This window comes from Leuciscus leuciscus, assembly GCF_965113295.1.
Source record: "Leuciscus leuciscus genome assembly, chromosome: 10".
NCBI classification, from domain to species: Eukaryota; Metazoa; Chordata; class Actinopteri; order Cypriniformes; family Leuciscidae; genus Leuciscus; species Leuciscus leuciscus.
In genome coordinates, this window is record NC_138734.1 from 24358292 (window position 1) to 24374499 (window position 16208).

At 37.9% G+C, this 16208-nt stretch overlaps 1 protein-coding gene across 3 annotated transcripts in view; it reads right to left on the reverse strand.

Annotated features, from left to right (window-relative positions):
- Window positions 1–16208, reverse strand: part of pak1 (p21 protein (Cdc42/Rac)-activated kinase 1) — a 54414-nt gene that overhangs the window by 13426 nt on the left and 24780 nt on the right. For 2 of the 3 annotated variants that reach the window (XM_082182987.1, XM_082182986.1), the window contains exons 2-6: window positions 5247–5463; window positions 2870–2964; window positions 1723–1870; window positions 859–896; window positions 85–198 (exon numbers count right to left, since the gene is read on the reverse strand). In XM_082182987.1, coding sequence (XP_082039113.1) covers window positions 85–198; window positions 859–896; window positions 1723–1870; window positions 2870–2964; window positions 5247–5439 — 588 coding nt within the window. In that variant the 5' untranslated portion in view covers window positions 5440–5463. Of the gene's footprint in view, window positions 1–84; window positions 199–858; window positions 897–1722; window positions 1871–2869; window positions 2965–5246; window positions 5464–7028; window positions 7114–16208 lie in introns of those variants that run through there. The other variant, XM_082182988.1, reaches the window with a different exon arrangement.

Sequence of the window (16208 nt, forward strand, 5' to 3'; positions counted from 1 at the left end):
CAAAATGATACAGACAGTGAAAGAGAGACTAAATCAAATCAAGCAAAAAGCACTTTTTCCCATATCCCGTAAGCAAATACTCACGGATTTGGTGTGCTCGGGACGGGGTGCGATCGTGGGTGGGGGCGTGGCTTCATCCTCATCATCATCCTCGGAGACAGTGGCCACGGCAGGGGGCTCGGAAACGGTCTTGGAGTTCTGAAACAAGCCAAGCAGGAAGTGAGGCTGACCGACTGACATCACAACATGGCTGCAAAACAAACCCAACGCCAACATGCCAACCACGAGAGCGGTGCTGCGTTATTCACCGCTGAGCTCCACAGGCCTCATCATTCCACCAGATACACCATAACCAGTGCATCCACTAAAAGTTTACTCTCCATCTTGCTCTGCAGCAAACCTGTTTCAGTCGCAGCACTACTCAGTACTCACTACAGCACTACTCAGCAGGAGAACTGCACAAAAAACATGCTGATTCACAGTGCAGAGAGAGAGAGAGAGAGAGAGAGAGAGAGAGAGAGAGAGAGAGAGAGAGAGAGAGAGAGAGAGAGAGAGAGATGAACCCGCTGGCATCGCCTGAAGTGGCTGGCATCAATGCTGTCCTTCTGTTGAGTGGGCAGCCCTTACGGGACTCTGTCACCTTGTTGTTCACTGCATCTCTCCTGTTTTAAACCCCCCATATCAGCTCTCAGTTCCCTCCTCTCTTTCGCGCTTTCCCATAGCAAACTTCCTTCTGTCCGGTCTTTTGTCAATCTGTCATGTGAGTGGAGAGGACATTTGTCCACATTCCCCTCCTGACCTCAAACTTCTCTCAGCATGTCATAAATAAAGCTGGAAAACACAGTCACAATGACTCACCACTGCGTTGGAAGAGCTGTAGTTATCCACACCTTTATCTGAAATTAAAAAGAGACGAATGAGCAATGGGAAAGAGTCATAGAAGTAATCTTTAGACAACATTACATTGATACTGTTTTTATCAACTGCTGTTGCTGATTTATAAAGGATTCGGTGGCTGATGGCTGATTTAAAGCCATTGTATTAGATCATAAAATGATAATATTTATTTGACACAGCAAAACACATTATGGAAATTGTAACACTGAATTGAATTAAGAATGTTTTTATGAAAGATTTACAAATCAATTCATTCCTCGGTCTGCTCATCTGTCATGAATGAAGCCCAGTATTACAAACAAAAAAATCTACCAAACAGACTAAAAAGATCAAATGTGATTATCCATTGACAAGATATTTGATAAATAAATAAATATGAAATTGTATTCTTTTTATATACAAAGTACACATTTATATTAAAACTACACATAGGAATACATATAGGATATATTCATTGTATGTATTTACTATGAACATATACACACATACATATATATAATATATACATACATACATACACATATATATATATATGTGTGTGTATCTATATGTATATATATGCATCTATGTATACATATGTATATACGTGTATGTATGATGTATGTATTATGTGTATATATATGTATATATATATATATATATATATATATATACACATACATACATATTCATATATGCACATACTATATTCATTCATACTCTATTCATATTATATATGTTCATACTGTTCATACATCTACACTGTAATATAGCTGTAATATATGAAGTATAATATGAATAGCTATAATATATTAAGCTATAGCTGTAATATATGAAGTGTCACACCTGTAAAGCTCATGTATTTCTGGCTGTTGTTTGTTTCTTTAGAGTCGTAGAATTTAAGCACATCTAGAACCGCCTGAGGATTCTTCTTCTGCTCCAGTTTGGTGATGTTGGACGTCTGGAGTAACCGTGCCCACTGCTCAGGCATGCCCTACATAGAGAGCCACAAAAAAACTGTACTGAAAACTGTCTAAACCCTGTTAATCAATCATTATTAGTGACAATGAGGCTTTCAGAAGCACTTGTGGCAAAAGCAAAGGTAAATAAGACAGACAGATAAATATAGTCACAGTACAGCTGTGTTCTGATCAGAATGAGTGTGTTAGTGGTGAAGGCACGCTGCGTGTTATCTGACCACCGGCGTCAGTTTAAGGTCTAATGGACTGAAGTAATTTAAACGTCTCTGTTGGCGAGGCAACGTGGTTCTGACCCACCGGCTCTCATTAACACTCATTAGGCACACTGAACTCCTCTCTGTTGTACAAAGGGGAAACGTACAGCTGATTTATGTTTCAGACAAAGAGCACAGCTCATTTAATATCTTATCAAACATAATAAACCAATTGTAAAGAGGAAGATAGACCTGGACCCAGAGGTTAATGCTGTGAGTTTATTCTCACTATTTGAGAACTCCAGTGTCAAATCGGTGGAATCTATCTTTAGCGATTTTTCTTTCCGTTTATCCTTTTTTCTTGCTTGTGTGGTAGATTTTTCCCCTACGCACCTGACTTAGGTTGAACCTGATGTCCTTGACACCTGATAATATTTATACACTACCATAACACTTGCTTTGGCATTTTCTATTTATAATCAGGTGGAGTTTGTTCAAATTTTAACCTCAATGTGCTATTTAAGAAGTTCTTATTGAATTTTACTTTTATATTTAGCTAGAATTTGTCTTAATTTACCACTGAAACATGGGATTATTTTATCTTTATAGTCAATAAAAAGTGAACATTTTGTTCAAAGTGTTTGGATGAAAACTATTTCATCTCAAACTATCCAGATATGCAATTAAATGTGGAGTCACAAACAGATTGTGTAATTATACAGAAATATATGCAGGTGTAAAAATCGCATGTACAGAATTTTTTTTCTACATAGACCGTGTGAGCATTGTGCTGAAAAAGATTTTTGTGCTCACACTTACAGTGAACTCTCCAGTTACTGCGTCAAAGCCAACATGGATGGTGTGCTCAAAGTCCGACGGTAGAGAGATCTCTGGACGCTCCTTCTTCTTGTTGGCTGAGGGACGAAGATAAGGGTGGAGAGACACAGTTGAGTGGGAGAAGAGGAAAAAGGTTAATGGATATTTGAATGTAGATGATTCCAATTATTTACTGTAAAATTACAACCCATCTTTATTAGACTTTGTACACATAATTTAAATAACTTACTTTAATTATATACTCCGCGAGGATACTATATTTAAAAGTTAAAAACCAGGAAGTGCCACAGCCCTGTAGAGTTTAGTTATAACCCCGCTCCTGTGGTTTTCAAATAAGCCTAAATATCTTGACTAGCTGGATCAGGTGCGGTTAGGGTTGAAGCTAAACTGCAGGAACCCTTGGTTTAAACAATGTTTTTCATGCTTGCTCATAAACAATTTTTGCACATGAACCTGTTTACAAGTGTTAGACAGTTCAAATAACTTAGGACACTCTGAAAAACACCAGGAGAAAGGTGCTCAGGGTCCCTGCTCTCCTGCATGAACCTGCCATAGTCCCACTGCAGGAGGCATGAGGGACACAGATGTGTCCAGAGCAATAAAATGCAATATCCAAAATGTAAGACGCCGCAAGGAGACAGGAAGAACGGCTCATCGTCCTTGCAGTGCCAAACCACGTGTAACCATATGTCCCCTCAGATATGTTCGGAAATTGTAGGTGTTACTGTGGAAGAGTGAAGTAACATCTCACACCAATAACTGACAGATCGGTCTCAGTCTGTTTATCAAACATCTGTGAAATTTGTTCAGTTTACATCTCAGTTGTTGAATTCTGAATGTTCATAATATACACACATGTGAAGAAACTAAAAAACAGTTGAAAGTGAGAGGATGTTTATATATATATATGCCATGGACTGAATCTGAATAATTAGGGCATTATTCGATGGGACATCCATTTGTAGTGGTGTCCGAAACCATAAAGGACTTTAATGAGTGCACTCATTCAATCCCACATTGCACCGCAATAACGAGTGTACAGCCAATGTACACTCAAACGAATTCGCTCCCTCGTTTTCACTCACTCCTTCAAGTGACCTGTATTAGTGGACAAATGTAGGAAATAGGGATTGCGGGTTTAGTGGGCAATTTCAGATTCAGCCATGGTCTGTCTGAATACTCGATTCTGATTGGCTGGAAGGTGTGCAATAAAACCGTTTAATGAACAAGTAGTTCCAGGTCACTTTAATCACTGTACTATATTAAAGGGATAGTTCACTCAAAAATGAAAATTAGCCCATGATTTACTCACCCTGAAGCCATCCTAGGTGTATATGACATTCTTCTTTCAGACGAAGTGAATGGCTGTTTGACTTTGGAAGTCCATTAAAGCAAATCTATTCATGATTAAAGTGCATGACATGGATCTGCGGGGGTTAATAAAGGCCTTCTGAAGTGAAGCGATGCGCTCGTGTAAGAAAAATATCAATATTTAAAACTTTATCGACTAAAATAACTAGCTTCCAGCAGATGGCCGTACGCATCGATTTACGGCAAAAGAGTAACCCTTGAACTTGACGCACATTTCGATTGTTCTTATTGTACATTTATTTATTGATACTTCTGGAATATTCTCTAAAGGATCACATCAACCCCTAGTTTTGGAGAAATCTCCTTTTAGTAAATATTTAACACTAGTCCGCCATTTTAGGCTCATTCGTTTTTTGAATCAGTGCTGATTTTCATAAAGACAATATTACAATATAAACACGGTCTGGCACAGTCGCAACGTAGCTATTGCGTTCTGCTCCAGTTCCTGTGTGTCGGATCTGAGCGGATGCTGCTAATGCCTATTAAACAACGGCTGGATCTCATCCTCATCTGCTCGACGCTGAAGCCAGGCAGGGTCTTTAATATTAATGATGTGTTAACGGGCTGGTAATTAACACAAAACAGGCTTCCTGAAACACGAGCCGCTCAGGACGCAGGAGTGCAAGAGCGAGACGAACGATTGACACGGAGACATGAGTGGACGCATGTTATCAATTGAGAAAGTGTGAAAATCTGACGTCCCAAATTAGGAGAAATTACCCAACAGAACTGTGTTCATTATTCTGAATAAATTAAACATCAAAGATCAAAGGTTTATGGCCATAAAGTTGCTGTTTGCTAAACAGATGTCTAATAAACTGCTTGTGCTCATCGTGACCTTTGACCCTGAAGCCAACCCTGAATGATTGCCAATAGAAATTCCTCATTTAAATAATTATTTTTCTGAGCTGTCAAAAGGCCTGTTGAGGAAGATTTTTTGTTTCCTTGTAGAAAACATAACTAGCAAGTGGAAATAATTGTCACTCACTCTTGTCTCCTCCTCCGGTGAGTATGGATCGGATGAAGCCTTCTTTTCTCCTCTTGTCCTCTGGGTTGGGCGGCAGAGGTTTGGAGCCGTGATTCAGGGGGCCTGAGTCTTTACTGGACGAGCCAATCATTGTGCTGGTGTTTCTCATGGGCGGAGCTGGCGGCTTGTCTTCTACTTCCCCATTGTCTGACATCTTCAGCTGTGGGCGTGGCAAAATCTGAAACAACCATTTAGAGCTAGAGTTAGTGAAAAGGGGAGGGGCTTAAGTAAATCAACAACATGGGTTGCTGGAATGAAACTGGAGACATAATTAGATTTACCAAATTACCACCAATCTTCTTTTAATAGCATTTAGTATTTAGATTAAACTAGGACACAGCAGGGGGGAAAAAACAAGCTAAGAGAGGAGGGAAACACCCACTGAAGCATCACGGTTTCCACAAAAGTATTAAGCAGTTCAAATGATTTCAACATTTATAATAATATGAAATATTTCTTGAGCAGCAAATCAGCATATTAGAAGGATTTCTGAAGGATCATGTGACACTGAAGACTGGAGTAATTATGCTGAAAATCACAGGAATAAATTATATGTTCAAAAGTATTTGAATAGAAAAAAAATTGGTTTAATTGTTATTTTAAATTGTAATACATTTCACAATATTACTGTTTTACTGTATTTTAATCAAATAAATGCAGCCTTGGTTAGCCTAAGAGACTTGTTTAAAAAATGTGTGTGTGTATGCATGTGTGTGTGTGTGTTTATTCAAATCACTAACCCTAATATGAGTAATATTAATAGTAATATCCGTTATAAATCACAACAAACTAAAGCATAAATGAATGTAATTGAGTTTTCGGTAACACTTTAGATTAGGGAACACTATTCAATATTAACTAGGCTGGTTGCTTATTAGCTTGCATATTTACTAGCATATTGGTTGTTTATTAGTACTTATAAAGCACATATTAATGCCTTATTCTACATGACCACTTCCTTGATCCCTTAATCTTACCCCACACCTAAATGTATCCACAACAACCATCTTACTAACTATCAATAAGCAGTGATTAGGAGTTTATTGAGGGAAAACTCCTAGTTAATAGTGAATATGTGTTCCCCAAACTAAAGTGTTACAGAGTTTTCATTTATTAATCTTTTCTGAAAGGAGCAAACAGTCCAAAAGCAGCCCCATCTTTGCTGTAAAACCCCCCACACATAACTCATTGCAGTGAATCTGACATCAGTCCTGACACCTCGACTCAAACCAGGGTTATGTAATATTGGACAGACAGCATTATTTTTGGTTTGTGGCTGGTTAACATAAAATGCTTTTGGGAAGCTGACATGTCCTGCAGTTTGACTTGTTATTCTCTATTTAAAACTATTATTATCATGTATAGGTTTTACTTCTATGTGCTCATACTAATGCTTATACAGAGACTACATGGAATATTTGTGCTTTTAAAAAATACACAAACCAAGCTGGACATTGACAAAACAAACAATATTCATCGAAAACACATACACACTGCCAGCAGTAGTAGTAATATGATATGTGTTAATCAATGCCAACAGAGATATCTAGAGAGCACAGTGCTATATATACACTATAATATACACACACACACAATACAATTTCACGACATCTTTTTAGAATTTTGAGAAAATTGCTTTCACACAACATTTACTCAAAATGACCAAATATAAGTCTATCACTAACGACTAGTTGACAACAATAAAAAAGCTGAATCTGAATAGTCTGTAAAACTTCACCTTACCAAAAACCTCTCGGCATACCGACAAGGAATCCCACCAGTATTCCCATAAAAAAAAGCACCTCCAGATCCCGCTGGACGCTGAGAGAGTGTGTGAGAGAGACTGTGTGTGTGTGTGTGTGTGTCGGCTTTAAGAGGTTGTGTGCCTTGCCTGATGTGATGTCACAGGTGAACAAAAAAAACTATGAGTTTGATCTGTGACTGACTCGCCATGAATGGTGTAACATGATAGCAGAGATTGAGAAAAACACACAGACAATACAAATAGGAAACTGTACTACCTGTAAACACACTTTAGCCACAAGCAAACAGACATCGAAAAGGCAGCAGGGCAAAAAAACACTCAATCAAAAACAACACGGTTGTGTTAAAGTCACAGAAACACTAAACGCGTGCACACACAGCTGGTGAATGACTGTTTGAGACAGACAGGGTCCATGTGGACGTGTGAAACCCTTTACACTTTCATGTTTGCTTTTCTATCATGGTGGGGGACTTTCAATTGACCTCTATTGTTTATAGCTGAGCTAATGATATTTTAAATAGACTAACCCTAAATCTAACCCCCTTACACAAATGTTTTTGCATTTTTATATTTTTGTGAAAATGTTTATTTATGCGTTTATTCAGCCATTTTCCACTTTTAGATTGCTGACTGGCCTATAGCTGATTCTAGGTTGAACTATCCTTGTGGAGACATTTAGTCCTCACAATAGACACAATAGACCTGACCCACAAAACACACACACACATACAGACAGACTAACAACACCCATGTGGACTCAGATTTCAGACAGCACTGTCACATTTAGCAGAGGCCTGTCATCACTGTGGTCTCTTTTATCTCTCTCACACACACACACACACACACACACACACACACACACACACACACACACACACACACACACACACACACACACACACACACACACACACACACACACACCTTAGTTAAACTAAACACAGATTGGAGGTCTTAAAATCTTTAAGACGAAGTCAAATGTCTCAAAAATACTTGCACACATCTATTTAAAAATTAAAATGATTTAAAATTAAATAAATAAAAATAAACTGGAGAGACAAAGCATGATGAAATTAATAATAAAATAATTTGATAACCAAATACATAAATTAAAAAAATTACATGGATAAATTGGTAAATAAATAGTTAAATACAAACAAATCTGAGAGAAAAAGTGATTGGATAATGACATTTAAAAAAAAAATTAGATAACTAAATACATGTTGGAGCTTGAAGCCTCGTGGGCAGCATGCTGACAAATAGCACAAATGCGTTTCGGGTGACCCGAGTTCGAGTCCGCCTCATGGACCCATCCCGATCCCGTCCCCCTCTCTCTCCCATTTCGCTTCCTGTCTATTCTATACTGTCCTATCGAATACATAATATACAAATTTTTAAAAATTACAAATACATAAAAAAAGTTACATAGATAAATAGGTAAATAAATAGTGATACAAATAATAATAATAATAATAATAATAATACAGAAAAAAAAACAACGTTTGTTGTTTGATCTGAACAAACGTTGAAAATTACAAATAAAAGTCACTGATATAAAGTTGCAATTATGAGAAACAAAGTTTCCATTACAAGATTTAGATCCACAAAGTCACAATTTTAAACACAAGTGCACTGGTTTTAAAGACAAAGACCAGTGAAACAGCAGGAATGAGGAAGTGAGTAAGTCTCAGGGACTTTGGTCTGGTCTCTGGTAATTAAATTAACCTCAGTGCTGTTACACACACACACACACAACCATCTAACAAACCTCAGGTGCATTTCATTCAAGTAAACAAAGGGCTTCATTCACGGTTGAACTTGAGTGTTCCCCTTCATCATTGTCTCAAAGAGAACATGCAAAAATAAGAACCAAGTTCTGAGGCATGAAAACCATCATATACCGTAAGAGGAAGATGTTCTAGTGCGTAACTGTGACTATTAGGTCAAGGTCGTCCACACTTAAATTACATGATAACACCAGATAATTTTTCCTGTGCTGCTTTACCGCGTGACGTACTGGCGAGACATCGAACATGTGGTTCGGCCTGTGTTTAGTCATGTGTTTGTCAGGTACCATTACTGATCGCTTACAGTATTTCACTTCTTCATCCTCACCTGCTGCATTCAGCTCCCCTGATTTTCCTTCAAACATCAGCAGAATTACTTCAATTTCCATGTCTTCAGCTACAATCAATGGGTTCTGATTCAAAAAACATTCACTCAAAATCCCATTGATTTCAATTGAAATACTGACTGGAAACAGGCTAAATGATGCTGATGCACAAATCCCACCTGCTTCAGCCTTAAAGCTGCAGTCCGTAAGTTTTGTGCTCAAAATTTACAAAAATTATAAAATAAGCGAGTACATCATGAATCCATCTTCCAAACCGTGTTTTTGTCTTATCCTGAATCAATACAGTACACCTATAATAAATGTTTATATTCAAACTATTTTAGACTGGTTTGGGTCGTCCCATTGCGGAGTAGCCCAGTCCCTGTGTGACTTGTCATAGACACAAACAGAGAGAAGAAGCTCCGGCTACAATGTTCTTCCGCAAGACGCATGAAGTTCTGTTTATTAACTTCTAGAGCGTCAAAAGTTACGGAAAGATGAGGTGGAAAACCGTGGTACTTTACATATTCATGGTACTTCAAGGAACTTCTAAGACCAACATGGTGGTGTTAATATGGTTCAAACTATAGATCTGTGATTCTCTTCATTTAATAAAACACAACACCAGTTAAAATTAACAACTAAAACTCAATTAGCAATGTGTCTCAACAAATAAACTGGAATGTTAGCCAGCCAGAATACCGTGTGGAGTGTCGTTATTTTTAACTACAGCTAAAAATGAATTAAAATGTAATGGTTATGGTAATGGGCGTGACATTTCCCAAACACGCTCGAAGCAAATCACAACACACTGGTCCAGCTGACCAATCAGAACACATTGCACTTTTCGGAAGGAGGGGCTTCATAGAGACGTGAACTAAACAGAGCATTACTGACAGAGTGGAAAAAGAGGTGCTGCAACAATGTCAAATATGTGAAAAATAAGGTGTTAAAGGAGAACTCTGTAACTCTAGCGAACTCTAGTCACTTCTTCGCTGATTTTCCCTTTTGTTGTCGCATGTTTTCCCCACGAGCTCCCCCTACAGCTGTGGGGGGGCGTATATTTCACAACACAGTCGTAAAAAACTCACTTGCGGCGGCCTCCTCCCCCTCTCTACCGCTGCTCATGTGCGTTTGTTTTGATCGGAGCAAGCCAACTGTATCGCGTGGAGCTATGTCTACCGAGGTGGGTAATCTGGTAATACATCATACATGAGTGTGTGTTTATGTCGAATTGCCGTAAAGCAATTTGTGTTTCGCGCTCGTTCTCGTTCTAGTTCTCGCTTCTCACGAGACTTCCAATTTCACTTTGCCGGGACGGCAGTGCGCAAGTTGCAAGGTTGGTTTTCCGCCTGGGAACGCTGGGGGGAGCGGGGAAAGTCACCAATATCACCAGAACAGGTTGTTTAACCATCCAAATGATTTCTAGACAGTTTTATTAAGTTAAAAAAGTTACCAAGTTCTCCTTTAATGTAGGTGTTTAGTAGACCCCAAACACTAAATCAAGGCAAATTAGGTTCTCTTTATTAATAATACAACTATAACTAATACTAAAATGACAATGCATGCGGAGGTCCTGACTCCTGACAGAGATCAGATGGGGTTTTCTTAGCACATGTGAGATGAATAAAGACACATCATTCATCAGGATAAGAATAGCTCTGATCTCTCTAGAGGTGTAACAGAGCGAGGTGTGACGGAAGCACACACTTCTTCAGCTATTTAAATAGCCATTGCTATAAATGTAGGAATTCTGTGAATTTATGGGTTGCCTTGTTAAGCAGGCCAGTTTGTACGTGTAAGAAAAATTTAGTTCTGGACAGCATATAAGCGGGGTTTCTGATTACTCCTCGCACATGCTAATCTCTGTTGTGGCATTCTTTCAAGTCACCCGACAGGTTTTAGTAAATGTTTCCTGAAGTCATTTCTCTGACATGTGGTTAATTTGCCTCGGGTTGCGAGAAACAGCCTTTATGAGACCTGCAACGCAAGGCCAGAAACAGATTTTCATTACCTTTGTGAAGCCATGCAGAGACAGAACTGGCACACATGCGGTTTAATCTCGTGTTCAAGCTGGTGTTAAGAAAATTATACTAAACAGAGACACGTGAGAGAACGTGTATATACACAAGATGTCTCTTCCTTAGAGTAAAATTGCATTGAAAGCATATTAAAATATTCACAAGTCAGAAATACATCACAAAATCATATTTTGAATTAGCTTTTATTTTTATATTTTCAGTTTTCACTTTAATTTTAGTTTAAGTTTTAGTCATTTCAATGTGCTTTTGTCCCAAAAAATAATTGTGTGTTTTGGGGGTAATATTTCTATTTTATTTCCTTTTTTGTTGTTGTAACTTTAGTGTTTCAAGTTTAGGTTTTCATCTAATGTTTACATTTTGTTTCAGCTTTATTTTAATTAACAAAAAAAGTTGTTTTTTTAAAGCTACACTGTGTGATATTTTCCCCCATCTAGCGGTGAAATTGTATATGACTACCCAGTGAATATTAGTTTCTGTTCCTTTCAATTTCGAGGGCGTTTTAACTCCTACGGTGGCCGTATTATTCCAAGATTAACATGGCTTCCAGTTCGACTTCGTCCAATTGCGCCTTTAAAACTATCACCTGTGATCCGCCGCAGCACAGATTTATGTTACAAGGTAAACAATACTTTTTCACCATTGACGTGAGGAAAAGTAACACTAGAGGTCGCTCTGGCGTTATGCACAACCATGCTATGGTTAGACAAGCAACTATCAAACTTCGAATTTACACAAATAGGCTGGATTACCTGTCGAGAGGAAAGCAGGCAACTTCGGCGTCCATTTTAAAATATTTGCTCCTCATGAGCTCTTTCCATCTGGGAAAAGTTACTCCAGTATTGACTTTGGTCTTGCTGATTTGCCTGTCGCGTTGACGTTTTAATTCTCTCTTTCGCTTCCTTGGCGACTCTGCTACATGTCCTCGAGAATAGGCGTGATCCTCCATCAGCAATCTTTCAAATCTGCCGGTCGCGAGTAATCTCCCCCTCGCATTCGTCTCTGTGTCACTGAGTGTAAAGCGCGAAAGGCGAAGCTTGAATTTACAGGTATGTCCCTCTTTGGCTAATGTAGTTTCAAGATGGAGGGGCAATATGGCGACCGGCATTCGAACCCCTCACCCGTACGTACTTTCAATGGCAGATTATAAACTTACGAGAATACTTTATTACTTGAAAGAAGTAAATACATTAATGAGCACATATATTTTTGAAAGAACTAAGTGTTTTTTGCTAAGAATCAACTAAAAAAAATGACAGTGTAGCTTTAAATGGCTGAAAAAAAATCAAGTAAATAACAGAATGTGTGTAGAGTTTGTAACCATAATTTCTGTCTGTACACACGTTAAAGAAAATTTCATAGACATATTTCAGAAAACAAAGCCTCATACAAAAATCATGGAACTAATCTTGCAAAATTGCTGTAGTTAGTTCTCAAAAAACGAAATGCATCAACCATATCTGTATCTTGTGCATGACAATGTGATATCTGTGACCAATATGCATTTATAATTTTAATGAATATACAAGGTGTATAGGCGTTCAGTCCCGAGGCTGACTGCTTTTTTTGCAGCTCTCTTCCAGTGAAGACATTGCATATAAATGAAATTAACCTGTCTCTCTCCTCCAGAGGATACATTTACACTCGTCTTTCTGTTAGACCTCGTTTGAACTTCTGTGTGCTGTCCAAACACTTTATGACACAGTGATGGGCTCACAGACATGACTGATCCGTTTCATAACAAGACCACTGAGACCTAACTGCACATCAGAGTCTCTCGACGATCCATTCGACTCTGGACGGGGAGAGACATTCACAGTGGCCTTTTTAAGTCAACATTAAATTATTTTTTGCTTTCCTAATAAATGTTCCTGGTCATAATATGCATGATTCATCACTAAACATTATTGTAAAAGGAAATAAAATAATTGAATAAGTTTGTTTTCACAGTCTTTTATCAAAATGTGAAAATGTCTAAAATGACTTTTATGCTGATGTATTAGAATGTGTTAAAAGTATTCAAATCCTCTTGGAAAGAACAAGTTATACAATATTTCCCGATAAATATTCGCATTGAAAATTATAGTTGATGATGCCTGTAAAGACAGTGGTACTAATCAATGCATTTATCATTCCAACTCAAAAGTTAAACTATGTGATATTGGAACAGTTGAATATTCATAACTTTCTGAAAACTGTATGACAGCGCCATCATGCACAGAATATATCACATGGGCGATCAAACTCTGCGTTCAGTGGCGTCAAACCTCTGTCGTTCCCTGGAGATCCAGCTTTTTTTTTTAAACACGCTCACATCTCCCCAGGAGGACGTGCTCTTCCAGGGTTAAACTGGGTAGCAGGCGGTAAAACACGCACACACACACACACCCACCCACACACACACCCTCCAGACAAAATACTTAAATATTCTGATGTTCAAAGACGGATGATGTGAGAATGAGCAATGCGTGTGTGTGTGTGTGTGTGTGTGTGTGTGTGTGTGTGTGCATAGCCTGGCATCTATTCAAACCAAGAGAGATGATCACAACAGCGCCAGCGGTCTGTGTTACAGACGGAACCGTGTCGCAGCTTTATGTACATGCTAATGATCTACACAGGGTGGGGTGCAGGCAGACACTTTTAGTGTATATTTTATCATATATTAAAAAAGCAGAGCTCCTCAATTTTTCCAAGACACGAAGGAATATTGAACTCACAGATTTGAAGTTTAATTTGCTGGTAATTCTTATCAGGCAAACAGCACATTATGAACGTTCTGAAAACATTATTATTATTATTATTATTATTATTATTAACTCCTGCCCTGAAAAATCCGCACAACAAATATTCATATTTAATCCACAAAACAAATTATAACTGGATTCACACACATTATCTCGTTCATTAATTTACATCCTGGTACTTAAAATCACGTGTTGCTCCTCCAGGCATTAATATTTGTGATAATGTTTAAGCCCTTCCTGAGAAGTAAAGCTGGATCTTAACATCACATAGACACAAAATTTAAAAGAGTTGGTTAAAGTTTTAAATAGGATGACTTGTGTAAATATATTCCAAAACATATTTACATATATGACATGAAAATATTTATGTCGTCAAATAAATAAAAACAAAAGGCATTTTCTTTTTAAAAAGATAACATCTAGATTGTGCAAATGGTATACAAACCTGTGAGAAAAAAAGCACCACATTATTATGCCTGCAATTAGTATAATGTAACTTACAGTATAATGTAAAGTAAATATGTAGTATGTATGATATTGGAATCAGATGTTAATACTGAAAGATAACCATATTTAATGATGATCCACTAATACCACTATATTTACATCATACCTTAGGGTACTTCAATGATTACCATGGTGCAACAACTAGATACAGTATGTGTGTGTGGTTTGATTAGCCATATTTAGGGGACAAACTTGGCCTAAGTGGGCTAAATGTGACAAAACCTGGCCTTGGGGACATCTGGGGATGTGCACAATTTAAAAACAACTTCGAAATTAAGTAAATAATGCTGTTTGTTATTCGAACAAAATAACATTTTGGGGTTAATGTTAATAGAACAAAGCTAGTTTAGTGTGTGTGTGTGTGTGTGTGTGTGTGTGTGTGTGTGTGTGTGTGTGTGTGTGTGTGTGTGTGTGTGTGTGTGTGTGTGTGTGTGTGTGTGTGTGTGTGTGTGTGTGTGTGTGTGTGTGTGGCGGAACTACAGAGATCATCCAATATCTGGAATCGTGATGCTGCCACGGCCACAGCCCAACTAGAGCAGATGGTACTGAAGAAACATGGCCAATTTACATAGAAATCAACAGACAGAGAATGAAATGACGACCTACAACACAAGATTTCATCAGTGACCATAACAATACTCGAACTCAACATTTGTCAGACTGGTTCAAATTGGCTTAGCTCTTGGATTAGTCTTGGATACTTGGATTAGTGTTGGATAAACTTGAGCATAACATGCAAACACACAAATTAACACAAGTGAACTGTCCAGACCATCATTTTGTACTGGTAGCATGGCAAAACCTCATGGAGGATGGAGGGAGACTTCATCACGTCTGTCTCTCTCAAACACAAACACGTTTACTTTCCTTAAACGTCTACAGTTTCAAAATAAAGCTAATAATAAATACCACAGCCACTTGAAGGCAAGCCTGCAACCTTAGCCAAAAAAGTGTAATACCTGCTTATGCTGCAGGGAAGGAGACGAGGCATTTTTTTTTAATGGATGTCAATGGAGGAGAGGCTTCACTACGCTTTTGTGAGGAAATAGCTTATAATTTAATGAATCAAGAGCCCATAGGCTTATCTTCAACAAGTTTGCACTTAAACATTAGTTCTGGATTTATCTATTTTTAGAGTTTACACTGAAGAAAATTCAGTTTTTTGTAAGAGAAGTCACAGACAATTGCGCATTACGACAGGTATGATTCAGTTTACAGCACTTCTCATTAATTTCTATAGTATCCACAAACAGTGATTGACTGTCGCACAACTCTGAATGAAATTCAATGACGTCAAGGCTGTAGTGTGATTGGTTATCAAGGCACACGTGATCCAAGTTAGCCATTACACTTTCTCCAATGGTAGAGCCACGGACCCAAAAATCACATCTCTGTACTACAACCTAACCGTAACGCAAAACTTTCTGCATTAAAAAAACCCCAACTATTTATATATTGTTTTTTCAAATGAGGACATTCCCAGATATCCCCTGAAAGGATTTTATTTGTCAATTTTAGCTGACTTTGGGCGATAAATTTGTACTAAGTAGTTACAGACAAACACAAATACAAGAAATTCTTGTTCTCGGCTGGCTTTGGGCTTTAGGCACAGATTGGACATCAAGTGGAGACTGAACACAGTGCCAAAATTGTTTATCGTATAAAAATATTGTAAAATCAATACTTAAATGTAGGGATGGATAATTTGGGAAAAATCTAATTGAACATGGCAAAAACAAGTTTATTTTTAGGGAT